At 31.5% G+C, this 27,887-nt stretch overlaps 1 protein-coding gene across 1 annotated transcript; it reads left to right on the top strand.

Annotated features, from left to right (window-relative positions):
- On the top strand, positions 1–25,859 carry LOC113515342 (proton-associated sugar transporter A). Its single transcript, XM_026899507.3, has 9 exons — positions 1–528; positions 4,680–4,942; positions 5,597–5,836; positions 9,789–9,890; positions 11,475–11,722; positions 12,534–12,734; positions 17,521–17,651; positions 19,551–19,725; positions 23,253–25,859. Exons 1-9 carry the CDS (start codon positions 323–325, stop codon positions 23,466–23,468), a joined length of 1,782 nt encoding a protein of 593 aa, XP_026755308.1. The 5' UTR covers positions 1–322; the 3' UTR covers positions 23,469–25,859.
- Positions 25,860–27,887: the final 2,028 nt, after the last annotated feature.

The raw sequence follows: 27,887 nt of genomic DNA, 5'->3' as shown, positions 1-27,887 counted from the left end.
GGCGGGAGTCGCGTTGCGGTGGGCGCGTGAGGGCGAGAGGGCGGCGCGCGCGCTCCAGTCCGTACCGCGCTCCGTCTGCAACAACTGTCCACAGTGGACTTTACAGAAAACGATTCGAACGAACAACTCTGCAAACACTGTTTAAAATACGTCCGGAACCAAACTGAAGTTACCTCATTATTTTTAAACGCCAGTTCAATATGTGAAATAGTTTGTGTAAACTTATTTATTGTGAAAACGGTTCTGAGAGCAAAGTTTTTTTTTCGAACAATATTATTTTTTTAATTCAATAGGATAGTAATGGATTTGCTATAAGTTTAGAATGGCTGAGAAATTAAACGAGTATCAAGGTTTTACGGGGCGGTTACATAATGTCAGAGATAGATACCGGGAGAGATGGAGCCAATGGAAGGAACAGCATCCTCGGGGTGTAAGGGACGTACTCAAGGAGACATTATTCGGGATACCCAATTCAGAAGAACCTCCGGAAAGGGTATGGCAGGACAGTGAATACAGCGATCTGTTCAGGTAAATTTTACTGACTGAAATCCTATTAATATATAAACATTAAATGCGAAAGTTTGTAAAAATGGATGGATGGATAATTTTTATTCTTTCATGCAAAAACTACTGAATGTATTTGAATTACATTTGGCACACAGTTAAATTATAACCTAATTTAACACATAAGATATTTATGTGCTGATTTATGAGGGCAGAGCCGCGTTTTATAATTAATAACGAATAAGAAAACTACCACTATTTTTAGAATTATTACTTGAAACCAGATAGGGTCATTAAAAGTTTTTTTATTTTTTATTATTACTTGTTGCAATGAACACTTGACTGGCACTTTGTATTAAAGTCTATCATCAATTCGATATTAAACCTATATGTATCTTATATTCAATATTATCGGAAATTAAGACAAATATTCAAAATTGATATATATATATATTTTACTTAATTTCCCGACCCTTTCGTGACAGTGATCGTTAGAAAGTGCACCAATATTATATTCGCTCAGCCTTTTGTGAGTAGTTGAATAATAAACATCTAAGTATCAAAATATTCAAATATTATCTTTTGCCCGCTACTTCGTACGCGCGGATTACAGAAGTCGGAAAACCAATGAAATAGACCTATTCTAGATGGAGTATAAAAAAATCGATTTTTAAGTTAGATCTTTAAGGACACAACAGTGACAACTGCATTCAATTTGGTGCAGTAATTTTTGCGTGATTCCAAAACAAACATACAAATAGATAGACAAACATATTGACAGACAGTCAAAATTTCTAAAAATTGTTATTTTAGAAATTTTGACTGTTGCTCCTATAAAAAGCCTCTTCATGTATAATTTTTTTTTAAATATTATATTATCTGTATACAGACTTCATTCAGCTACATTTTTATTTATTTTTATTTAAATGTCCACAACAAGCAAGCCTCTATCGTAAAGACTCTTGACTGCTCTTTCTTTTGATTACACGGTCTCTTTGATTACAATAAACAAGCTTTTATGCGAGATTTCGTCTGCGTGATCAGGATATATATTTACTGACTAGGATAAAAAGTGTCTTTTTACATCCCATGTAGTACATATATACCAAATTTTATAGTGATTATTTAAGCAGTAAACCGTTATAAGGTAACAAATAAATAAACAGTGAATTTACAGGGTACAGAGGAATAACACTTGAATCCTCAGCGATGGCAACGCATGGGGGGTATCATGGGCGAAACAGTATACTCTGTTATGTCGACGGTTGCCACTTTCTATCAGGTGGGCCGTCATTGGTTTGCCATTCTAAGTTGTATAAAAAAAAAACTCACTCTCACATTTATAATATTAGTAAGGATTTGTTACAAATACGCATTTTGTTTATAATTATATAATGTACAGCTTCCACACAGATAGTAGAAACTACTAGAAAATCGCACAAAATCTAAAACACTACAGTTTTGCAATTTTTCAGTGTATTTCGTAATACAAACTGATAGCCAGATAATCAGATAACAAATCAGTCATTGAGCTCACTGAGGATCAAACAAAGCGACGAATTTTCATCTCAAGTACGTACTAGGCACGACAAAACAATGAGTATATCAAATTTATTAAAAAAAAAAATATATATTAAAATGGAGCGCCTTTGACTATCTTACGTGACATTAAGTAATAATGAGATCTAAGATGTTACACGAAAACTCAAACAATACCTATTCGCTCAAGTAAAACTGGAAACACAGACGCCAGAGGACAATTCCAATCCTTGGCTATTCGTATAAGAAACGATAAAGCGAAGCGCTTAGTATGAATAGATAGAACGTCAATCATATAAGGGTAATATCGTCCCCGGTACCTTATGATCTTTTTTAATTAATGATAATGAAATAGTAACCCCGCCTGGGCTAACAGCATACGCTGGCGAGGCACCAGTAAAAGATGATAGGTGAGAATAAAAGGGCAGTTTAGTTAGCCCATTGTCATGAGTGCACCAAAAATTTAGCACGACAATCTCCAGGGGAACAACGTGGAGGTTAGCTTGATAGGGTATTATTGCCAGCAATAGAACTGATTCGCATTACTAACAATCCCTTCGCCTTGATTCGCCTTGTGATTCAATGATAGAAGATTATTGCGTACTGCCTCGCTACTTTGCCCGCGTGAATACGTATGGTTAGAAAATACCTATGTATTTAGGATGATGGTGCAGTGGTGTATAATATAATATAAAGATTTTTTTTATCTTTAAGTAATATTTTAAATTTCCATTATATATGTAATGGAAATTTTATCAAAATCGTTTTAGTTAATATAATATTGAAATTTTATAGGAATCAAAAGTTTTCATTTTAGAAAATATATAAAGTCTATATACATATATATGTAATGTATATACACACAAAAGGTAACAAACAAACTTATTTTCACATTTATAATATTAATAGGACATTAGGGGTTTGTAGAAACCTATCTAGTGTAAATTTACCTAGGTAATATTTTTAGCACTGTAAATGTTTTCTGACGCCAAAATTAGTCAAACAGACGATTAACTATAATTTATCGCGAACAATGACTAAACAGACGTAGTAATTAAATTTATTATATGTTGATTGAGTGACGACACAAAATATTCTTAGTAAACTTACGCGTTTATTACAATTTGGAGATAAGTTGATAATCAGCTCATGATTAAGAAGATATATTTACAATAGATTATAACTAAGGAGCTATATGTCCTTTAGTCCGATCAGGATACAACTCAAAGGGCTCGTCATTAAGAAAGATCAAAGAACAAAGAAAGAACGTTATTAATATGTAAAGGTACATTTGTAATTAAAAAATTTTTCCACATAGTTATATTATAAAAATTATATGAAAAACATAGATAATTATAAGATTTATTATCATGATGGGAGCTGTTCTTGATTATGAACAAATTAATATTTAGATTATAAAAAAATATTTATAGATGCAGATAAATATAAATGAGAATAGATGCTACTGATGCCATCTTCTTTGGCAAGGTATCTACAACCGAATCTATTATAGAATGATCCCACATAAGAAAGAACAAATGCACATCGCCAACTCATTCTATATTATAGACTCGCTATAGATAACGATTCTATCAATAGATTCTTTTGTAATGTTTTATACGGTAGTACTCAGTAATTTTACTTTCATATATTATACAAATATGTTTAGTGGGAAAAATTGAGATTTCCATGTAAATTTTCAAGTGACTTCAAATAAGAAGGTTTTCAAGTCGATTGTATTTTTTTATATATATATATATATATATATATATATATATATATATATATATATATATATATATATTAATTCCTGAGGACTCAGATGTTATTATATATAATTATATATATAAATATTCGACTTTTGTACAAAGTGTCCCTCTGGTAAACATATTATAACATATTATTGCTATAGAACTTTGGGTGGGTTCAGTAGTTTAGTTTTTTCATCAAATTAACTACTTTTACGACAATTGAAGTCGGTTTTGTTTTGTGAAACACTAATTATCTGTTATTGCCACTTAATTACCACGAAACAAAAAAAACAAGTGACCCTTTAAAAAATTTTTAAGGTTTACATAAGTAAACCTTAAAGAATAACAGTATTTTAGGTTATCCGTAATAGTTGTTGATTTATCTGTTTAGAAGTACGAATCTTGTTCGTTTATGTTTATTGAAATTTTGTTGTGGATTAGAGTTTCTTCATGACTCATGTGATAAGTGTAAGAGTGACTAGACGATAAAAAAAATGTGTCACTTTTAATACTCGAGTTACTCTTAGATCAGGCATCTGTAGCAGGCTAAAGAACTCGATAAAATAATTACAAGACCGTATGCTATAACGGCAAAGTTTTCGACCTCACTTGGAAATACGGCCTGCGCTGGTTATGTCGAATGGGGTTTTAAAGTTTACGTAAAAATATTCATATTAAAACTGAAGAATAAAAAACATTGGCCATATAGAATTAAAAATAAAGATAAGGAATAAAAAAGCAACTACTTGGTTATACGTATACTTAATAAATATAAACGTAGGATTTTTACAAAATCCAACTGATCTTTCACTCGACTTATATTAGTATTTTAGATTAACTGGTATTTTAATTACGCTTATTTATGAATTATACAATTGAATACAGGAGAAAAAGCCGCATCGAACTGATGAGAATATCAGCAGCAGTGATGGGAATTGAATTTTCATATGCCGGCGAGACTGCGTTCGTGTCTCCAACACTGCTGCAGATCGGTGTGCCGCATCATCAGATGACTATGGTGTGGGCACTGTCACCACTCATCGGTTTCTTCATGACTCCGCTCTTGGGCTCTTTGAGCGACAGATGCAAGTCTAGATTCGGGAGACGGAGACCATTCATTGTACTGATGTCTTTTGGAGTGTTATTAGGTGATATTTTTGATATAATCTACTTCTTAGAATTTGGAAGGATTAGGGAAAAATATCTATAATATTCACAATATCATACTGTATCTAGTTACACTTATGAAACTTGAATTCTATATTTAACTTTACTGTTATAATAAAATATTTATTCTCCTACGAAAAAATTAAAAATATGATACATATTATAATATATAATATGATATAATATACAAATTGTGACATAATTTTTTAATCATGTAATATGAAGGGTCAATATATATTATTGTTTGCCATTGTAAGTTGCATAAAAAATTATATTATAATTAAATATATCTATTTAATTATAAATAATAACTAAAAAGAATTTTAATTTATATACGTTTCTGTCAATTAGTATTAGACTTCAATGATATGCTAATTTTATTCATCTGAGGATTCTATGCTTTCTTTAAACTCTAATAGCCAGTTTTTATTAATATTTTATTTTTTTAAAGTTGGGTTCGTGTTTATTACTTAGTACTGAAAATAAAGAACAACTTATGATCAATCTAATATAGAGTTTTACTTCATTCATTCAATGTAATCTTACTTATTTATTTTGGTACATATAAAGCTTTTTTAGCTTTCAATTTAGATATAAATACTTCACAAAATGTTTAACTTATTTCTATATTTCAGGTCTTATTTTAGTACCAAACGGTGAAGCAATAGGCTATGCACTCGGCGATGAACGTCCAATCAACCGAACTGAAATACCTTCAGCGTTGGGACCAAGAAGCTCAGTCCTAGAGAATCAGGGGTCCAATTACCACCCATGGGGTGTATTATTTACTGTACTCGGCACTGTCTTTTTAGATTTCGACGCTGACGCATGCCAGAGCCCTGCCCGCGCTTATCTCCTTGATGTGACAGTACCAGGTTAGATATATATATTTATAGTTATTATTTATTTATTCTAAAGTGTTCCCGTTTGCAAACACTCAATCTGATGTTTTCAATACAGTTTTTATTATTTGTACGAGGCTATATACAAAGGCTTTATTATATAGTTTCGTCGTAATAACCCATTTATATTTCACTTCTGGGAAGTGTAATCTCTCCATAAGAGAAAGATAATCCAACCACTACTACACTAGCAAGACCTTTAAAGTTTAAAGGACTAGTTTTAAAGACGCAAGCTGAAGTATAGAGACAATAGTCTAGCTACGTAGCTCGTAGAATTAATAACCGGTGGAGAAGAAAGTTTCTTGAACGGCGATCTAATACTGGCAAACACAGTGTTGGACGATCCCCAGATGGATGCAAATGGTTCAAGACCGTTCTTTATGGCAGCTCATAGGGAAAGTCTATGTTTTCCTTATAGAATGCCTTAGAATATATTGTAGGTTTAGCAGTGAACAATTAACGGCTGAAATAAAAATAATGATAATGACTAGAATAAGTTTACATCAAGTTCTCTATCCTGGTGTAATCGGGGTTTATTCTACTTGATACGACTTTCGGAGGTAAAAAGGATAGATTGTATTCTTATACTTATAAAGAATAGTTTTATCGGAGGTTTTTTCGATGTTTGAGTTGGGATTAGTTCTTGGAATTCCAGGACTGCTATCAAACATTGTTCTTACGATTGAACTGTCATTGCACAATCTAAATAAATAATAATAAATTGCCGAATGTATGTTAACGCATCACTTGAAAATGCATCTATTTGTTTAATTCTTTTTTGTTGTACTTATAATTATAACGAGGACAAGGTGTTGTATGAAAGAAAATATTTGAAAATCGTACAGAAATAAAAAAATAGGTTCTCGTACAATGGCAGGATAGGCAGCTAATATTTCAATATATATATCTTATTGCTATCTGAAAACTGAATAAAACGTAGACAACGTGAAATGTTCGAACACGGATAGTCGGCGTTATCTTTATTGCATTATTATTGTTAGAAGTTTGAGTACTTGAATGAAACTGTTTCTTAAAATAGAACACGTATTTATGATTAAATGAAAGGAGCAAAAATAGATTATATTCACAACTCATTGGTGACAATACCAATGAGTAACATGTAAATATGTAAACATGTAGTATGCAGGTAAACACTTCTCCACCTTGTCACTTCAATCATTTATTATTAGATTATCTTATAGAAATATATTTAAAATCGTGAGTAATTTTATTCCGACGAAGTATTAAATCGTTTATATAATATAATCATTAAAACGATTAAACGTCAGTGATCGTCAAAGGCATAAAATGGGATAAATTAATGTAATTAATTCAGTACATTAATAATTTAAAATTGAAGGGACAGATAACAGATGAAATTCATTATGAAAGTTCTCTCTCGAGTGAATCGCATCCTTGATAAGTTGTTTATTTCTTGCATCTGCAGGCCTTCTAATTTAATTATATATGTACAAGTAAGTAATTAGGATATTAAAAATAAAATAACCAATAATTTATGTCACTAATAACATTTATTCATTGGTATTTATTCTTACATCTTACATTCGAACATCTGGAGCCACACCTTAACTACCCAGACCTGAGCCAAAAAAGACCTTAATTGGCTCGTCCGGAAATCGATCCCCCCCCCTCACCTCATTAACGCAAAGCGATATGCTTAAGTAGCAGTAAGGGATAATGAAAAGACAGGTCAGTTAGCCTATCGTGATGAATACACCTGAAATTCAGCACGATAGTTTCCAGGGGGACCAAGTGAAGGTCGACCTGACAGAATATATTGCTAGCAATGGGACTATGTAGTTCGCCTTGTTAACAATCCCTCCATCTCAGCAGTCATATGTTAGTAAATTAAAGATAGAAGCAGAACTCCGTATTATTAGATCGTATGTCACCCTCTTCGCAAACGATATGTGGAGATAGAAAAGAGGAACATCATTTTCCCTCTATATTTATAGTAAAACAGCGATACGAGGTATTTTGTAGATTATTGTACACCTGTCATCATCCTGATAATGTAGTGTTTCTTGTGGTATACAAAAGCAGTTAAATTAAATACCTTATATATATAATCTATACTAGATTAAGGATGGTACCTGCGATCCTAGTACATATGATACCCAACGACAGTAATATGGTTATAGTTAAAACACAATTATGAGAATTTAGGATTTCATAGATCGTTATTATAATTTAGGATCTTACTTCATCTAAAGTAATATTATTAAAAGAAAAGGTTTTTTTTTTTCTAATGATTAATCTCAAAAAATAATTTTAATAAATTAAAATACTCGATAATAAAGTAACTTTATAAAGTTGTTAAATTTTGTTAAATCTGTTTAAAATATATTACAAATTCAATTATATTAAAAAAAATGCGAAACCGAGACGAGTCATTTGTATTTAATAAATAAAACTCGTGCTACTTGTGAACTTTATTGTTCTGGTACTATATTATATTTATTTACACAATCACGTTCATAAGCTACTGTTTCTTTACTATCCTTAACCTAGTTTATTAATTATTTTAAATAAATATTTGTGCTTGGGTGTAAACGTAATTTAGCATGTGACTTGAAGTACATACGTTGTGTTCATAGTGACGAACGAACAACAAACTTTATCTACCATGTCTGACCGTGATTGACTTATCTCGATATCAACATTTATTTTCAGTTTTTCACAAACACGAGGTGTGATCTCTAGTTAGAGTTTCATACCACTAAAGGCGCCAAACAGAATATCTAGTTATGCGATTATTATTTATTTTTCGTAAAATATTATTAACAGGTCGCATAATAATTAATAAAAATAAAAGGAAAAAGTATTGTAGATATGTAATTATCTATCTATTATATTTATTTCCTTATTATATATTTATTATATTATATTTATTATACGCGTATAATAATACTTTATTACGTAGGTATGCAGGTTTGAAGATCGTCCCAAGGCCCAGTAATTGAGGAAAATAATTCAATTTCAGAAATGAAATTCTGAATCAGATCGAAATCAAATTATAATATGAAATTATTTTTTAATATATTTATACGCGTACTAAGTCGATCACATGAACACGTGGTTTGTATAAAAAATTCATATTCGGAAAATTACTTTTACGACTTATTTTTTTTCATTAAGTACTTGATTGAGTTTCCATACAACCTATAATAATAAACATATTGATTGTGATGGAGTAAGAATACAACCTCTCTTTTTATGTAAATAATTTTGTAAATTATAGTCATAACACAATTGGTTTTTGCATGAGTAGAAATTTTATAACTGCCGAGCCTCAAAAATCAACGTAGTGACAGTAATGTAATATCCTTCTCTTCAAATAGTGACATACTGTAATAAATAATAGTGTTGATTTGATACACATATATTAATATTACAAAAGAAGAAAGATTTGATTGTTTGTTTGCAATGGATAAACTAAAAATTACTCAAGCGATTAAAAAAATTTTCACCTAAATAAAAACTACATTATGAGTGAGTAACATAGATTATAAAAAAGGCTATTCTCTATTTTATTTATTTCTGTATATTTATATTCAAAGGTTCTATTTATTCATGCGAAGTCGTTAGTAGTTTATAAAATAATTTGATTGTTTTTTACGACTTTTCTAACCGCAGATAATTTGACGACATACCTTACGAAAAGTGTCTGAATACATGAATGAACAACTTTCGCCTGACATTCGTGTATATAATGTCATGAAATAGTAGAAATGATGTGTACCTACATCTTTTTAATATTTACATATTTGCTCGCCCACGATTCAAATTCCATTTAATCCTTATATCATCAGTAGCTCGCCTTATCATGATTGCTGCTTGACATAGTAGGACATGTTTAATAAACTCATTAAATATGTTGTTGTTGTGTATTTTTTATTTTCAGAGGATCATGCAAAAGGATTGAGTACATTCACAGTAATGGCTGGCCTTGGAGGGTTTATGGGTTATGCACTTGGCGGGATCAATTGGGATGAAACCAGATTAGGTAAACTGTTAATTTTTTTTTATTTATGTGGCGTTGTGAAATGAAATTCATAAATAAAATAGATCAATATTTTATTTCGTAACAATTACCTTAAATCTTGAATATACATTTTTTCAACTTTTTTTATTTAAAACATAAGATACAATTGATTTGGTAACAATCTCGTATTATAAGTTGCTTTTTTCTAACATAGCTCCTATGTTAGAAAAATGGGCACACAAGCATGCGGCTCGCCTGATGGTAAATGATTATTGCCTCCCATAGGCAATATTAGAAAAATTGCAGATTTGTTGCAAAAAGAGAAATTAGAATTTACAGTATCCAATAATTTGTAATATGTCTTGCCGGGTTTACATATTGCGGAAAATAAAATTAACTGTTTTATAATATTTAGCCAGTGTGCTTTAGGCTTTTCTCTAGTTTTTTTTATTAAATAATTGTCAATAGGAAAGTAGGAGAACACTAATTACATACTTTGTTTTTGTTTTAATATTCTGTACTAATGTTATATAAGACTACAAGTACTACTGTACTATATTAAAACAAAAAAAAAAAATAACTAAAAGGTTACATACGCTCATAAATATTGCCAGTTTAGTTAAAAAAATATTACATTTAAATTTCAAGTTGATATAAGTTCTATAATTTCGTATTAGTGATTAAAAAATAGAACGTTTGAAATTCGAACGTATATTTATTGCAACGCGATGTGTAAAAATAAATATCATTAATTTTAAACCAATTTTGATGGTTTCTTAATCGAAGTAGTTTACTTGTGTTCATTCTATATTTGCAAAGGCGGCTTTAAGTACCTATTGTTTCATATTTATCTATTAAAAAAAACACATATGATTCAAATAATAAAATATCCTGACAAATATAATCCCTAACGGAATAGTTAAAAGAATTTTGTTCATTGTCGTCATGGTGAATGTAGCACTGGACATATCCACATTTTGGCGAGCACATTACAATGCAACGTGGGAGGATGCTTTTTAATAGGTAATAATATAATGAGAATCGTCCCGTCTGTGCTTTGGTGGCACCAGTGGGGGATAATAGGTGCACTGAAAGTAGGTCAGTTGGCCCATCGTAATGAATTCGTTAAAGGGTTAACCACCACGATTACCAAGAGGACCACATGGTAGTTGACTTGGTATGGTATATTGCTAGCAATGGGTATTTAGCCTCTATTAGGTTTTTTTAAAAGACTATAACATGGAGTTTTTCAAAAAGAAGTAACTATGGCTCACTACACGTTTTGGGAAACTGTAAGTGTGGTGAGTAATTTTCAAATAAATAAATAAATAAATAGTTTTCTTCGGGGTCGGCAACGCGCACGTAATACCCCTTATATTGCAAGCATTCATAGGCTACGGTAACCGTTTACCATCAGGTAGGCCGTATGCTTGTTTGTCCAGTTTAAAGTATGTACAATAAATATTGTGTTGTAACAATACGATACAATCTCTTTCCTCTACGTGGGTGGGAAGAGATTGTTCGTACTAGAGATTATTAGATAGTTGATAGACCTTATATTTACTTAACGATGGATCTTAATAATTTTACACATCTGTTTTGCAGGAGAATTATTCGGTGGACACGTAAGGGCAGTATTTTCGCTTATAACGATCATATTCATAGTATGCGTGACTGCAACCGTGACGAGTTTCAAGGAGATCCCATTGAATCAATTGAACGAACAGGATGAGTTCAGGAAACTTGCCCAGGATGAACGCGACCAGGAGAGCTTCGACACGGAAGATCCGGGTCTCGAGAAAAATAACCTGAAGAAGGACAATACAACATATGGATCTTTCAATCGGCAAGAGGTAGGTTTTTTATGCAATTGAGAATGTCAAGTAAACTTTTGGCCCCTGATGAAAAGTAGTATCGTCGCCTTAAATAACAAATTCTATAGCCCTGTACGTACATAAATATTTTAGGCGAGGGTAGACTTAGCTCTAAAAGAGATCTCTTCCGGTCAAATCAATACTGTTGGAAAACATGTCACATTGGCAGCTAAAGTGCACGAGTTTTGTATGAACAACTATGAATATTCCGAATAACTATTAATACTAGATAATACGTTTACCAGAGGGAGACTTTGTACAAAAGTTGATTACTTGAGTATCTCTGTCCCATTCGTGTTTCTACAGTGAATCAGTTCTGTTTGCATGACTGTGTTTCGATTTGAAGGATGGGATATGACGTGAATTTACAGGGTACAGAGGAATAACACCTGAGTTCTCAGGAATGGCAACGCATGGAGGTATCATGGGTGAAACAGTATACTCTGTTATGTCCATGGTACTGCTCATGTCTATAGACGACGGTTACTACTTTCCATCAGGTGGGCCGTCAGGTTGTTTGCCACTCTAAGTTGTATAAACATTAGCTACAAATAGACAGTTAAATAAAATATTAATATATATTAAAATATTACATAAATACATATACTACAAATAAATATAATACCTACCTGCTAATAAATGTTAAAATAAATGAATAAACTACCTACATTAGAAATTTAGTTTAATGATTTTAAGATTTAACAGTTATACTAAGTTGTACTATAATATTTATGTAAACTATTAATTGTGATTTTATTTTCATAACACTAACAAAAATTACAAATACCAGACAATCGGCATGAACGTCACAGAGGGAGCCCATGGAGGGAAGCCACTCTCACTCCAACACTATCTCAAGTCGATCGTTCTAATGCCAAATTCTTTGCGCATCGTGTGCCTCACGAACTTATTTTGCTGGATGGCCCACGTCTGCTACTCTCTCTATTTCACCGACTTCGTCGGAGAAGCTGTATTCGGTGGAAATCCTGCGGTGAGTACTGTCGTTTATTCACTTTTTTAGTAATCCCTTTAATTTTAAGTGTAAAAGTTTATATAGACACGTTACGCTTATAGATAGAGAGATAAACTCTATTTGCGTCAAGAGATACACAAAAGAGTATGATATACATAAAAAATTGTATATAGTATAATGTGTGAAATGAAAATATAGCATGTGTACCACATCGATGCAAAGGCAATATCTCAGCGACTTGTTTGCATAATAAGCTAACCAGAGGGAGACTTTGTACAAAAGTCGATTGCTTGGGTACCTCTGTCCCATTCGTGTTTCAACCGTGAAGCAGTTGTGTTTGCATGGCTGTGTTTCGGTTTGAAGGGTGGGATATGGCGTAAATTTACTGGGTACAGAGGAATAACACCTGAGCCCTCATGAAATGTCAGGGCAGGGGGGGAACATGGGCGAAACAGTATACACTGTTATGTCCATGGTGCTGCTCATGTCTATAGGCGACGATTACCACTTTCCATCAGGTGGGCCGTCAGCCTGTTTGTCATTCTAAGTTGTATAAAAAAACTCATTTTCAGTTACTGCCTGCTTACATAGTAATAACTCTCGTCAAATTACGTAGTTCTGTCTAGCCCACGAACTAAGCAGAGCTTGTAGTAGATAATTAATAAACATGGTTAAACTATTTTTGTTTGTAAATTTATACATATAACACATGGAAAACGCCCGGGTTAATACAAACAGTCATAGTTATGAATGGAAATGTTTATGTGGGGTTCGAACTCGTGGCCATAGTAAGATAACGCAGTATGTTATCGCCGCTGCACCATCAAGGTTGACATCGAAATGTTTGTAACATAATAACGTTTAAAAAACTGAATGGATTTTAAATTTGGTACAAAAATGTATATTAACACATTTTATTTTATATCTTGCGAAATTCATAATTTATAGTTGGTAGTACGCACTCTTTAACTTTTGACTCTTAGTCCTCGTTCCTAACAATCTCCTCCTTCTAAAAAAAACTAAATAAAATAATCTATATAACTATGAATAAATGAATGTACGTATAAATGAAATTTATTGCTAAAAATGTGATACAACAAGGTGATATGGTAATATTACAAAAGTTGATTTCACACATTTTATCATTACTAACATGCAACAGTCATTTCAAATTTATGACAAAATGAATCTTTATATTAAAATTAATTCTAAATTGATAGTATTTTTTACGTACATTATTTGTACCTAATAAACAATTTTTAACTCATTTCCGTCAAGTGACCGCGTAAAAAACGCGTTCTCTTCATGTAAATAAAGGCTTCCTTTATTATATTCTGAACTGTCAATTTTAATAAAAATGTAACGAAAAAGGAATTTTATATTGTGTTGAAACGATTTATTACGCCTATTGTATATTGAAAGATCACATATACTTATTTACCGTTCCGTTCCATGCCACGGTCATTTATAAGACAATGGGTAAAAGAATCATACATTTTACATTTATTAGATGTATTGAAACGGTTATTATATTAAATTTATTTTCCCATTTTATCAATTTCCAATCACATAGAAATATCGTTTCGGGTTATTTCATTTAAAAAAGAGGTTTTTATTTGTATACTACTGTATTTTTACTACCTGTTTCCTGCAGCTTTGTTCGCGTTCATCAGTATTAAAAAATATCTGGTATATCCAAACTTAACAGTGTGGACTTAATTTATCTGTGTACCAAATTTGTTCTGTAGTTTTTGCATGAGAGTAACAAACATTCATGCATACTCACAAACATTCGTGTTTATAATAATAGTGAGAGTCGTATGTTACGCGATTAGTAATTCTAAACAGTTTTTTTTGCATCTGATAAATTTAGGATTTAAGATATTGTTCTACAACAAAATACCAACTTTCATCATGGCAAAATCAGTTTTTTTTAATTTAAAAATTAAACTATTGAATTTAATAATATTTGTATGGGAACAATCTGAAAGTTTTAGATAAAATAAATCATTTGGATTATAAACGACGAAGTTATGAGGTAACTAACATAAGAAAAAATATAAATTATTTGAGAATCTCCTTCTTTTTTAAAGTCGATTCAAAGTGGATGTTTATTTTTTTTTATGTTTTTATAAATCACTGAATGAATATTTTTCATGACGTAAATTATGCTTTAAAAATTAATAACCTTGAATTGAATTGAAATATAATTCTGTCATTTAATTAATTGGAAATTATCTACGTCTAATTTAGATTGTTTTTCTCAGCATTTTTGATATTTATTAATAAGAAAACAACAGTTATGATTATACAAATATTGTGGATACGATACATATCTATAGACGTCTCTCTGTAAACGATTTATATATATATATAGTTGTCAGCATGTCTTAATTCTTAGTGTAAAGGAAATAATGATGAAAAAATTTAATTTCCTTTTATTATTCTCATTTTTTCAGCCGTATCGTATCAGCCGTTAACTATCCACTGTTGAACTAGTTCTTCTTGTTGGAAGTAGTTGTCGATTTATATATATATATATATATATATATATATATATATATATATATATATATATATATATATATATATATATATAAACACAGAAGCAGGAAGGGCATTAAATACCTTAGCAGTTGCCATTAGAAACGAAGAGGCGAGTCGCTTCATGCGGATGCGGATCATTTATGGAATTTCTGGAAATGTAGTAATATTGATACATTGAAAATTAAGTTTTAATAACGATCAATAATGTGCGCACAGTGCGCGATACTTTATTATTTTTAAATGGCTTCCGACGAAAAGAAGGAGGCCATTAATTCTTTTAAAGTTTTTTTTTTTTTTTTAATATGTGGCTTGTTTATAAATCGCCATATCTTAAGTGATTTTTATAATTTTTTTGGCAATTGATGCACGCAACATCTCATCGTTTGTTTACGACTGAAGTCACATTTTTGCAGAGCAAAATGTCTTTGTTAACAATATATTTGTTTAGAGATAATAACCATATTGAAACAAATATTTTGAGGTTTGAAAATATAATCTCTGCCTTTGGGCGAATGGCTAAATAATATAAAATTTTTAGAATCATAATTACACAGCATAGATATATGAATTATCGTGTTTTGTTGGGTATATAAATAACTATTTATCAAAGATATATGCAATAATGTTTATACATATATAAGTAGATAGACCTACTTGTAACAATATTTATGAATAGAGATATTTTTATACCTATAGAGATATTTAGATAAACATGACATGACATTATCTACCAAATCAACAATATAGATATTGAATTAAGATTGAGTACATTCACTTGTCTTGACAAGATAGCAATTTGGTTTTATTATTACAATGGAGCCGGCAGACAGAAGGTAATAAATAATGTTGATACCTATTGGTGTCTATCTAATGTTTATAAAAAATAATATTTTATTTTGCAACTTGTAATGGTAAACAAGCTAACGGCCCACCTGATGGAAAGTTGTAACCTGTCGCCTACAGTTATGAATAAAAAGAATATAAAAAGACGTAATAACAAGACAAAACTATGCCTGCTTAACTAATTAAAGTTTCATATTCACCATACGGGAAAATTCCAAAAAGTCGCTTATAAACTGACAGATCCTAAGAAATCAAATATAACGCACCCACACACACACATCATTCCAGGGAAGGTCGTAAGGTCATTAAGCTGCTTGTATTAAATATTTATTAATTATTCTTAAAAAGGTACGTATATATTTGTGTAGTATATCTATACTAATATTATAAAGAGATAAGGTTTGTGAGTTTAGATGTTTGTGGTTATCTCCGGTACTACTGATGCGATTTCGAAAGTTCTTTCGTTATTATAAAGGTAAATTCCCGAGTACTGTAATAGACTACTTTTTATATTAAAAATATATATTTTTCAATAATTAATCACAGTAAATGTAATTGAATTCGGAAAAAAATTCTGTAATATTACATGCACTGTCTGAATAGTTTGAAATAAAGGAATACAATCTGTAGCAAAAATATTCATTACTTTTAGCTTTACAAAAAAGTCCGCGATACCATATATCTAAGTTTAATATTTCAACTAAAAAGAAGTTTTTATGTTAAAAATAAAATAAATTTTACAAGCCGTTCATTATAAAATCTTAGAGAATAATAAAATAATAATTTATTTGGATTACTAATAACAACAGACATACACAGTAAAAAGATAAAATAATGTATACACAAAAAAAGCAATATAATAAAAGCAACAATTTTTTTTCTTTCATGCGTGCCATAAAGGTTACAACTCAGTTTATTATTTAATAATGTGTTTATTGGGACCATATTTTTTTTATATAAAATTACAATTGTAGGGTAGTGTACGATAACAGCCACATTAATCTTAGAGAATATTAGTGCAATACTTTAATTAATAATAATTCAGAAACGCCAAATACTAGCCCTATTTAAATATGTTGAATAGTTTAAAAGGTACATTTACAAACATTGCACCCATGATGATGAAGCCGGAGCAGGTCACGAATATAGGTACTGGGGGAAAAGGGATTGTTAGTAATGGAGATTGAGAATTCAATTGCTAGCAATATACCCAACCAGGTCGACCTCCTCGCGGTTCTACCTGGAAACTATCATCGTTAATTCCTGATGAATTCATCATGATGGGCTAACTGACCTGTTTTCATTCTCATCTATCGCCAAAAAAAAATATAGGTACTATAAAAATAAAGTATGTATGTAAAATTATAGCAACATATTACAACGATGTGAATTTTGGCTAATACAAATTTTGCAGGCGTCCGTTGGCAGCGAAAGTCGTAGTGAGTACGAAGCTGGAGTACGCTTTGGATGCTGGGGTATGGCTATGTATTCTCTATCCTGCGCATGCTACTCCACTGTCATCGAAAAACTCATCAAGAGGCTTGGGTAAGTGTATATTAAATGATATGTTATTCGCTGATTATGTAGTTTTGTATAGGTGAAAGAATTTTTAAAATCGGTTGTGTATTTTTTTACTTTATCCATTACAAACAAACATACAGAAAATCAAATCTTTCCTCTTTATAATATTAGTATATATATAAAAAAGTAGCCGCTCCTGTCTCAATTCTATCATAACCTTTGTCAATTTTATGGAACAAGACGCAATTAAAACTGCTGGGTACGTTTATCAATATAAATTTAATAAAACTCATCAACGACAGACAACTTGTATAAAAAATCCTGTGGGCAGGGGAAATAATGGATCGGAGCATAAGAAATAGCTATTACCGAATAAAACAGGTGGTACTCTGTTGTAATACGCATATATAGATTTATAAAAAAAACTGCAATTACATAACTTTGCTTTACCGTCTATTTATGGTCCTAAAGTAGGCCAAATAGTGTATAATTAATAAACTTCGATTTATTTAAATTATCCAAGATATTTTAAATTTCTAATTCTATGTCGAGACATAGAATTGGCCACCCGTTCCTTTCCCGTAAAAAGTGAACTTAACAGTTGCGCACCTGCCTGCCAAGTATGGCAACTACTGGCAACCCCCCTCTTTATGGGGGAGATCTATGTTCAGTGATGGATAGTTGACGGCTGATATTATGATGATACTAAACTTTGATTTAGACCTATATTATGATTCCTACATTATGTTTAAAAGTTTCGAAATTTCTTAAAAATAGCAATAATTTTCGAAAAAGTTTAATGCAGGAGAGTTCGGTATTAACAAATAGGTTTTGTAACATCAAAGGAAATAATTTTGTAATGACACGTTTAGTTTTCACATAAATGGTAAAAAAAATTATGTACTTACGTCATCTATATCTACTTATATGTGTACTGTTGGTAAATTATTTAGATTCGGATACAATTGGTTATGAGTCATGAAGTGGATAGTTCTATCTGTGGTTTTATCTCTACAACTTACGATACCATCCTTCAACTTGAATGTTTCACGTGCATAAACAATACTATTTACCTGTCCATATTAATAAGATCAGACGGCCCTTGACATTCAATCGCTTCCCGGCTGACACTTGACTGGCTTCTAACAGATTTAAAAATCAATATTTCTTACAATATATACATTATAATGAATGGACATGACAGATTTTGTTGAATATGCCACGTAATTTTTATAAAGACTTAGGACCCTTTATCCAATTTATTATATCTTTTAACAAAATAAGGAACAATATAGATGACTTTGTTATCACTGGTTACTATATTGTTTGCTACCTGAATATAATATCTATATATAGGTTGATGTTATATTTTTTTATAAAACATTTACATTACATATACCACAGATACGAGTATTGTCATGTGTTGTCACAATCATAGAAGCCGTTAACTGTCCATTGCTGAAAAAAGGCTTTCCCCTATCGGGAGAGTTTTGCCGATAGTTGCCACGCTTAGCAGGCGGGTTGGCAACGGCAATTAAGCTTTAATTATATAATCTATTAAGCCACATTAATGTATCTTCATATGTGTTGATTTAATCAAGCTATATATTTTCCAAAAAATAAATAACTAAAAAGTATTAGTAGTAATAAAGGACCTTCTTTATCTGAAATATTACGCGTATGCCAAATTTTATGATGATTGGTTGAGCCGTTAAGACGTCAAAATGTAATAAACTAACACATTTTTACATTTATAATACTAGTTGTTTCCGACGACATAGCTTTTGTGAAATAGTATATAAAGTATTCCAAGTATTCGTGCACCATATTCCATTCAAATCTGTTCAGTACTTTTTGTCTGAAAGAGAACTTCCACACACACGTTTATACCTAATATAACTAAGGATAATTATTACTTTTCAGAGCCAAACGCGTGTACGTGGGTGGGCTGTGCACGTACAGCTGCGGCATGTTTATACTGAGTATGGTGCGTGCCCGCGCCGCCGTCCTGCTATGCAGCTGGACAGCCGGCGTCATGTATTCCACACTCTTCACTATGCCCTACCTCCTTGTTGCGCACTATCATGCCACTGGAATGGTAAGTTTAGTGTCCACATACCACTCTATGGAAAGAGAAAGTTTTAAGGTCCATTTTCACCTAAATAAATTATTTAATATTTTAATTAATTACTGATCATATTCAATCTATATTAGCTGAACCCAAATCAGAAATTTTTTAACATGTGTGCAAATTGATGATTCCATGACCAAAGTTAGTCTTTGCATACCACCAGAGGGAGACTTTGTACAAAAGTCGATTGTTTGGGTACCACTGTCCCATTCGTGTTTCAACCGTGAAGCAGTTGTGTTTGCATAGCTGTGTTTCGGTTTGAAGGGTGAGATATGGCGTGAATTTACTGGATACAGAGGAATAACATCTGAGTCCTTAGGAATGGCAACGCAAGGAGGGTATCATGGGCGAAACAGTATACTCTGTTATGTCCACGGTACTGCTCATGTCTATAGGCGACGGTTACCACTTTCCATCAGGTGGGTCGATAGCTTGTTTGCCATTCTAAGTTGTATAAAAAAAACCATGATGTTGAAGACAACGGTATTACTCTATTACCAAATATTACAATTATACAGAAAACAATATAAAGATAAATATGATGAAAGTATATAAGTATTTTATTTATTATTATTTCAGCCGTTAACTGTCCGCTTCTTAACATAAACCTTCCCCGTAAGGGGAGTTTTGCCAGTAGTTGCCACGCTTGGCAGGCGGCTTAGCAACCGCAGTTTGGGTTTTAGAGATGTTTTAAGAGAGACGCCGCTGCCCATCCCTCGCCCTTAATTAAAATTATACAATATGAACGTATATGAATCAATATATTGAACGTATGTAGTATTTTTTTTATAGGTGATAATGAAATAGTAACCCCACCCGCGCTATCGGTATACACCGGCGGGATACCAGTGAAGGATGATAGATGAGGATGAAGCAGGTCAGTTAGCCCATCGTGATGAATTGAACGAGAATTGTTCACGATGGAACAGGGGGAAGCACGTGGAGGTTGACCTGATAGGCATATTGCTTGCAATGGGGCTGTCAAACTCCATTGCTAACAATTCCTTCCCCCTCATATGTAGTATTTGCTTATATAGTAAATACAACAGGATTCAAATCATTACTTTTATGGCCTACATAAGAGGGATATCTCTTGCGAAGAGATTGCATTGCTAATTAATTATCTTTGCAGATGGAAACCATAAAAATAAGGAGAATAAAAATTTATTCTTATCCCGAAATATAATATCTCAGAATTTTCCGGCAAAAGTTACGATGGTTAGCCACAAAACAGCTGTGCTATATTTTGAAGATTTACACTACAATTCACAATTAATTTGACTATCGCTACACCTACATTTTTACTTCATCTGTAAGTTTTGGTTATGATAAGTTAAATGAAATAAATTTTTAACACTAAAATAAGTTTCTATGAATGGTAACACATTTAATCCAGGTCACTACGCCGTTAACTTAATGAAATGATGCTATCATCAATCTTACTTATTTACAAAATACTAAATGTAAATCACTCGAAGATCCGCTAACGAAATTCGACTTTGACTTAACAGAATAGCACTACAGATCTGTTTTTTTTTTCTGTTCTGAGCTCTTAGATAATCGAACGAATCGTAAATTATGATAATCGTCCCAACGACATCTTTTATAAATCCTACCATCATGAAGAATGGATTTGTTTCGGTTTAATGGCGTTGTACTGTCCCAACGACACGTAATATATACTCTGTTATGTCCACGGTAAAGATCTGATCAGACCATCACCTTGTTTGCCATTTTAAGTTGTATAAAAAAAATTTAAACCCCAAAGATCTGACAGACAGTAAAAATTTTGTGCCAAAATAAAAGATATGGTTGACTCTTCGGTGAAAAAAACACCTATTACAAATCTAATTAGGTCCTGTGACTGCAGTAGACTTTCCCCTTTTACGCTAGATTCGGATATTCTTCTCAAAATATGAGAGTATTGAGTGTTACCACAATATAAAATAGTTCTATTTCATTATTATGAGGGTTGTTACCCTCTTCATTTCCTATGGGTGTTGTAAGACGTGACTAAGGGAATTTAGTGTTCGAGAGATGGACAGCAGCGTCTCTTTTAAAACATCACCAAAGTCTAATTGTGGTTGCCAATCCGCCTGCCAAGCGTAGCGACTACTAGCAAAACCTCCCGTTTAAGGGAGGTCTATATTTATCAGTGGACAGTTAACATCTAATACGAGTATAATTATAATAATAATAAAATTTCATAATAATGTTACCTTCACTAACATAGTAACAGTTCAAATACCTACAACTATCATTATTCATCATGAATATAGTTCCCATCAAGATATTATCTAAATTAAAACCAAATATCAAGGTATTTTTATAGCTTATATTGAAATGGTAAACCTGTCTATGTTCTCGATTTACATTTGCGATGTACTAGTAAGAGATGGATTTAGATTAGTTGACTCATCATAGTGAATTGATGTTTCTAGAGGGGTCTTTTTTTAATAAACGGGAAAAGGTTACCCCGCCCGCGCTATCGGGATACCTTAGCGGGGTACTAGTGAGGAATGATAGGTGAGAATGAACAGATGAGTTCGCCCATCGTAAAGAATTTATCAAAAATTGACCACCATGGTTTCCAGGGGGAACCGCGTGGAGGTTTAAAGAGGGCTACGTAAAATCAACCTGTCGTTATTAGAAGTGAATTACTTATAATTAACAGTCTATCTCCCTAACATCAAAGTATTTAGTTGTAATGAAAGAATTTATAAATAAAATTGCGCATCGTGTAAGTACATAGATTTCCTTGTATGGATCTTATCACGTGGCAAGTACGCATGTTATGATCCTTCGTCTAATAAAGTTTGTTAGACATTTATTTAATATTTATAGATACATATTAAAAGGCAATGAGCACGTGTGTTACAAACGTCTATAGGCTATGGTAATCGTTTATCGTCAGATAGGCTTGTTGCTTGTTGGTTGCCTTAATATAAAAACTACTCTGAATTTAGTCATAACGTTAATTGGCTTTTTTATGATAACGGAATGGTAATCATACCTACGCTATCGGTATACGTTACCGGGGCACCAGTGAGGGGTTATAGGAGAGGATAAAAATAAGTTAGTTGGCCCATCATGACTTATTGATGAATTTACAAAATGGCTTCCTGAGGGGACCGTTTGGTGGACGCCCTGATAGGATATATAGTTAGTAAAGGAGCCAAAGGGAGAAGAATTGTTAGTAATGGGGGCGTTAACACCCATTGCTTCCTCCACGCGGTTCCCCCTGGAAACCTTCGTGATTAATTCTGTTTGAATACGTCACAGTGGGCTAACTGAGCTGGTTTTTCACAACCTATGTATATAACCACCACTCACTGGTACCCCATCAGTATATACCGATAGCGCAGGCGGCGTTACCATTCCATTACCATCCCTTTAATAATGGGCCGCTGCTCCCCGTTACTGGTATCAGTATCAATGGCTTTTCTGCCTTTATTAGGTAACTGTTTATAAAATTTAAGACATTTTTTTTACAGTGGGATAGTTCAGGCGGCAGCGTTGCGGTGCGAGGTATCGGCACCGACGTAGCCGTGGTGAGCAGCTGTGTGTTCGTGGCACAGCCACTGGTGTCAGTAGCAGCGGGGGCTGCAGTCCGAGCTGCTGGTACCACCACCGCTGTCGTCGCTGTAGCCGCTGGACTCGCCGCCGCTGCAGCGCTCACTGCTACAAAAATCACTTATTTAGATCTATAAGTCAAGTGTAAGAAGATTACCTATTAGATGGAGCGATAACATCAATTGATGCGTACCTTATGTCAGTTCATGAGGGAGGCCTATCTACCGTAGTAGCAATAATGACCTAGCTAGTGGTGTTAGTAGCGACGGGATCTGCAGTCCGGGTTGCTGGTACCACCGCTGGACTCACCGCCATTGTAGTACTTATTGCTATCAAAATTATTTATTTAAATCTATAATTCAAGTATAAGATGAATATCCGTAAATTATCTCAAATGTGTTGCAGGGAATCACTTGAGGTAGGTGGTTGAGGATCCTACAATTGTAGTAGTCTGTGAGGGAGGTTTATGTTGAAAATGTATCTAACAACTGAAATGATGATGAGCAAAAAAGAATGAAGATGTCGTTAGGGGCTACCTTAGACGAACATATGTTGGCCAAAGAGACGACAGGCTAAAGAAGCTCCAAATTAAAAGTACACGTAACCGGCGAGCGTGTGTGAAGAGATTGATGAATGTGTAGGAAGCGAAAGAGGCTTGTTTCAATCGAAGTATTTGGCATTCCATTGTTTCTGCCTACCCTAATAAGAGACAGACGTGGTAGATATGCATGCATGTATGTATGTAATGACAATAATGATAAGTTCATTTTAGAAAACAATGGATAGAATATAAAATAAATAGAAAAAGTAAACAAAAATCTGGAATTTGTCCAATAATTTAGGTGTTATTTGTAAATAACACGTAAATTATAAAAATTTTTAATTATTAATAATTTTTAATATAATTTTATAATATAAAAGGTTATACTAGAAATGATTATTAAAGTGAAAGTGGCGCTCTCTATCGTGAAGAATTTATACATCACATTAATTACGCACTTAGGAAAAAATATGATATCCAACAGTAGTGTCGAAGAAAAAAGAAATTACTTGAGATTATATAACACTAATGTTATACGTATATGTACTAGGAAAATTCTTTTCAAATATTAAAATAACGAACATATTGTAAATGATCTCTAACTTGGTTTTTATTAATTTATAAGGTTTTATCTATTGTGATTTGTATTATCAACTTCTGTTCCACTACTTTATGTCATACATATCACTATTTCACCATACACATTGCTTTAGCTGCAACAATACTGTATAGTTTATAAAGCGTGGCATCTAGACATAAAATTAAAATTAGAGGCCAATATTCTGAACTGAGAAAATTATTCTTTGTCTTTTTATTTTGTTACTAAAAGTAATTTCCTTTTATATTTTTACTGTAACACTTTTTTAGTACATTAAATTATTGTTTTACCTGTAATTAAAATTGACAGATCAATGTTTTAATACTATATCTAAATAAAAACAAATCTACAGACAAGCATGCATGGTTATTTATTAGCCTATGGAATTTACTAGTTTTATATTTATATATTTAATTTAAATTAATTTACATAAACATATATTGAGATTACATATAATGCTCAATAATAACCAAAGTAACCAAAATTTAATTTTTGTTTCTAATTCTTCGTTATTTACATATTAAGTAGCATGTAGATTAAATCTTTAACAGATTTGATCGAATACAAAAACATATACAATTATAAATTACATTACTATATTGAATAATGGAAGACAGGAGTGACATATATACATAATATGTTTATTGAATATTTATATATTAATTTATATTAATAATTAATAATTAAGTACAATAGAGTCTAATTGATTCTAGCGTAATTCCGATACTGATTTCATAAAATTCATGTCGAAGTGTCTTCAAAAGATTCACATAAAAGATATTGCCAATGATATTTTATTTATGATATCTATATTAGTAGGATAATAAGATAATAATAATAAGATACTATTTATCATGGGAGTGCCTCACACAAAATCCTTTTGAAAGCACTTCCTTGTTTCATTAATTTACTATTAATGAATAACTTTTATAACATCAGAGCGAAGGAAGTTTAGTAGTCAGAGACGCTTGATTTTCATATAAATTGAGTCTTACGTCGTCTATCTCTAATGTACTCGTATGTCTGTGGGTGTTATATTTGTTATAATAATTACTTACTAAGGAAATATTTAATTGACAATAAAACTGATAATAATTGGCATTTGTGTGAACATAATAGCGAAAATCATATGGAAAATGAATGTATTTTTCATAAGTATATCTTATTTATTTGTTTGTTATAAAAAGAGGACTTAATGCTATACAGCATTCTCTCCCAGTTAATCTTTGGCGTGATTATGCGGTGAACTAATTAAAATTGTTGTAGATAAACATATAAGTATTTTTTAATAGTGGTTTAAACGAGAAATAAAAATAAAAATAATTTTTGTATACAAAATGGTTTATGTAAGATTTTAGTAAAACTACGTTCATGTTAAAATTGATATTTTTTTTATTTAAAACTTAAATTTTTTAATTAAAGAAAATCGTATTTCCATACAAACTTATTATACATAAACGTCATAACGTTATATCTTTATACGATTCACATTAGTCACTCTGTATGGACGTTTATATTCTAGTCTCGACTTTAATGCAATAATAATGCATTTATTATTAAATTCTTATAATAATTATATTTTTTTAATGTGCACATTTTGTTAATTAAGTTTTTAAATTCGCAAGTTTCATTTGGCGATAATAAAAAACTAATGCTTAAAAGGATTGTTAAATTCACCATGTTACAAATAGATTTATGTAAACATGCGATTAACAAGATGTTAATTTATTCACTCACTTAACTGTTACTAATAATATGTCAAGATCTATTCACCGCAAATACGTGAGTAGATAATCTAATATATAATAATGTTATTTGCTACGATCGCTTGGAATAAAATAATTAAAGATTGTGTCCACAAAAGAAAACCGACTTCGATTCTGACAAAAACTGTTACTTTGATTTTAAAACTAAGCTATTGAACTAAATTTGATACAATTTTAAGTATATCCTATTTACAATAGTATATACTTTTAGATAAAAACAGAATTTTCTAAAGCGGTTTAGAACTGACAGAATTATGAGGTAACAAACATAAAAAGATACATCCGCAATTGAGAACTCCCTTCTTTTTGAAGTCGTTATAAAATATATAGTAATATTATTTGCGACGATAGCTTGAAATAGAAAAAACAAAGACCTAATAAGTTGTTTCATGTATACCATATACGAATATTTTATGATCAAAGTGACCTCCACTTAAGTATTAGCAATGTAGATATTAGAGAAAAGATAACATCTCTGTATTCAAATGTTACATTTTAATAATTATATTTAGTTTTGGATTATCTTGTATATTTTTAGGAATATAATATCTTTTTTTTTTTGTTTGTAAAAGCAATAATTTGATGCTAAATTATTATAATAAATTTGTTGACCTGCGTTTAAATATTTGTTATTAGTTATAAGAGTGGATATTTTCAGTAAGTATTGTATGTTAAATGTATAATATAAAATACTTCAAGTTGCAATATTTATTATGCAAATTGTGCTGGATGAATACATCCAAAATTGAATAAAATATTGAAACATATCTAGATGTTAATGTTGATGTTATATATTCAATAATATATCTACTTGTCGAAATAAATATATGTAATGAAGAATACAGAATTAGAACGTATAATTAACTCAATGATTTTATTTTATACCTAACCATTATTAATTTATATTAATTGATTTTAAACGACACCGATAATGTAAATTTAACGAATAGTTAAAGGTTATTTATTTGGTATTCATAAGATATGTTTGCAATAGATCAATGACAAAAATTGTTATTTTAATAAAGAAACGACGTTTAATGAATTTGAACATAATATATCGAGTAACCTACAAAATATAAAGTCGAATTAAGAAACTCCCTTCGTATGAAGTATGTTATGTGCAAATAAAACTTATAGAAAATATTAATATTATTTCCGTAAAATAAAAAAGTTGAACAGGTACTAATGCGGCCTTGATCTCGGTTGTCTTATTATAAAAAAAAAAACCGTAATACTGAGTGGTGGCAATAGTGGTGAGCATAACACTCGAAATATCCACATTTTGTTTAACACAAGAGCAAGTTCGATTTAAATTATTCAGCATACTCCTTCCTTATCTCGAATTGATTTGACTTCTTATTGGTATTTGTGACAAACAAGTTGACGGCCCACCTGATGTAAAATGGTAACCGTCGCCTATAGACATGAACAGTAACATAGACATAACAGAGTATACTGTATCGCCAATCATTTATTCATGCGATGCCATTCATGAGGGCTAAAGTGTTATGTATCTACTTTTCAGGAAATTTCATTATAGAGAACTACACACCATATGGCGGAATGATGGATACTGGCATAGATACTGCTGAGCTAAGAACCTGACTATATACCCAACACGTATTTATAACGAAGGTGTTAAGATGTGTTG

The sequence above is a fragment of the Galleria mellonella genome, unplaced genomic scaffold (assembly GCF_026898425.1).
Source record: "Galleria mellonella isolate WM207_F2 unplaced genomic scaffold, CSIRO_AGI_GalMel_v1 utg173, whole genome shotgun sequence".
NCBI lineage: Eukaryota > Metazoa > Arthropoda > Insecta > Lepidoptera > Pyralidae > Galleria > Galleria mellonella.
Note: the sequence above shows the minus strand (reverse complement) of the source record. Positions and strands in the feature narration are given on the sequence as shown.

What these genes read in the sequence shown, in the direction of transcription:
- LOC113515342 (XM_026899507.3), top strand. Translation starts at nt 323, where the DNA reads ATGGCTGAGAAATTAAACGAGTATCAAGGTTTTACGGGGCGGTTACAT. An exon ending in GAATACAGCGATCTGTTCAG is followed by an intron (nt 529 to 4,679) that starts GTAAATTTTACT and finishes AATTGAATACAG; the next exon opens with GAGAAAAAGCCGCATCGAAC. An exon ending in GTCTTTTGGAGTGTTATTAG is followed by an intron (nt 4,943 to 5,596) that starts GTGATATTTTTG and finishes TCTATATTTCAG; the next exon opens with GTCTTATTTTAGTACCAAAC.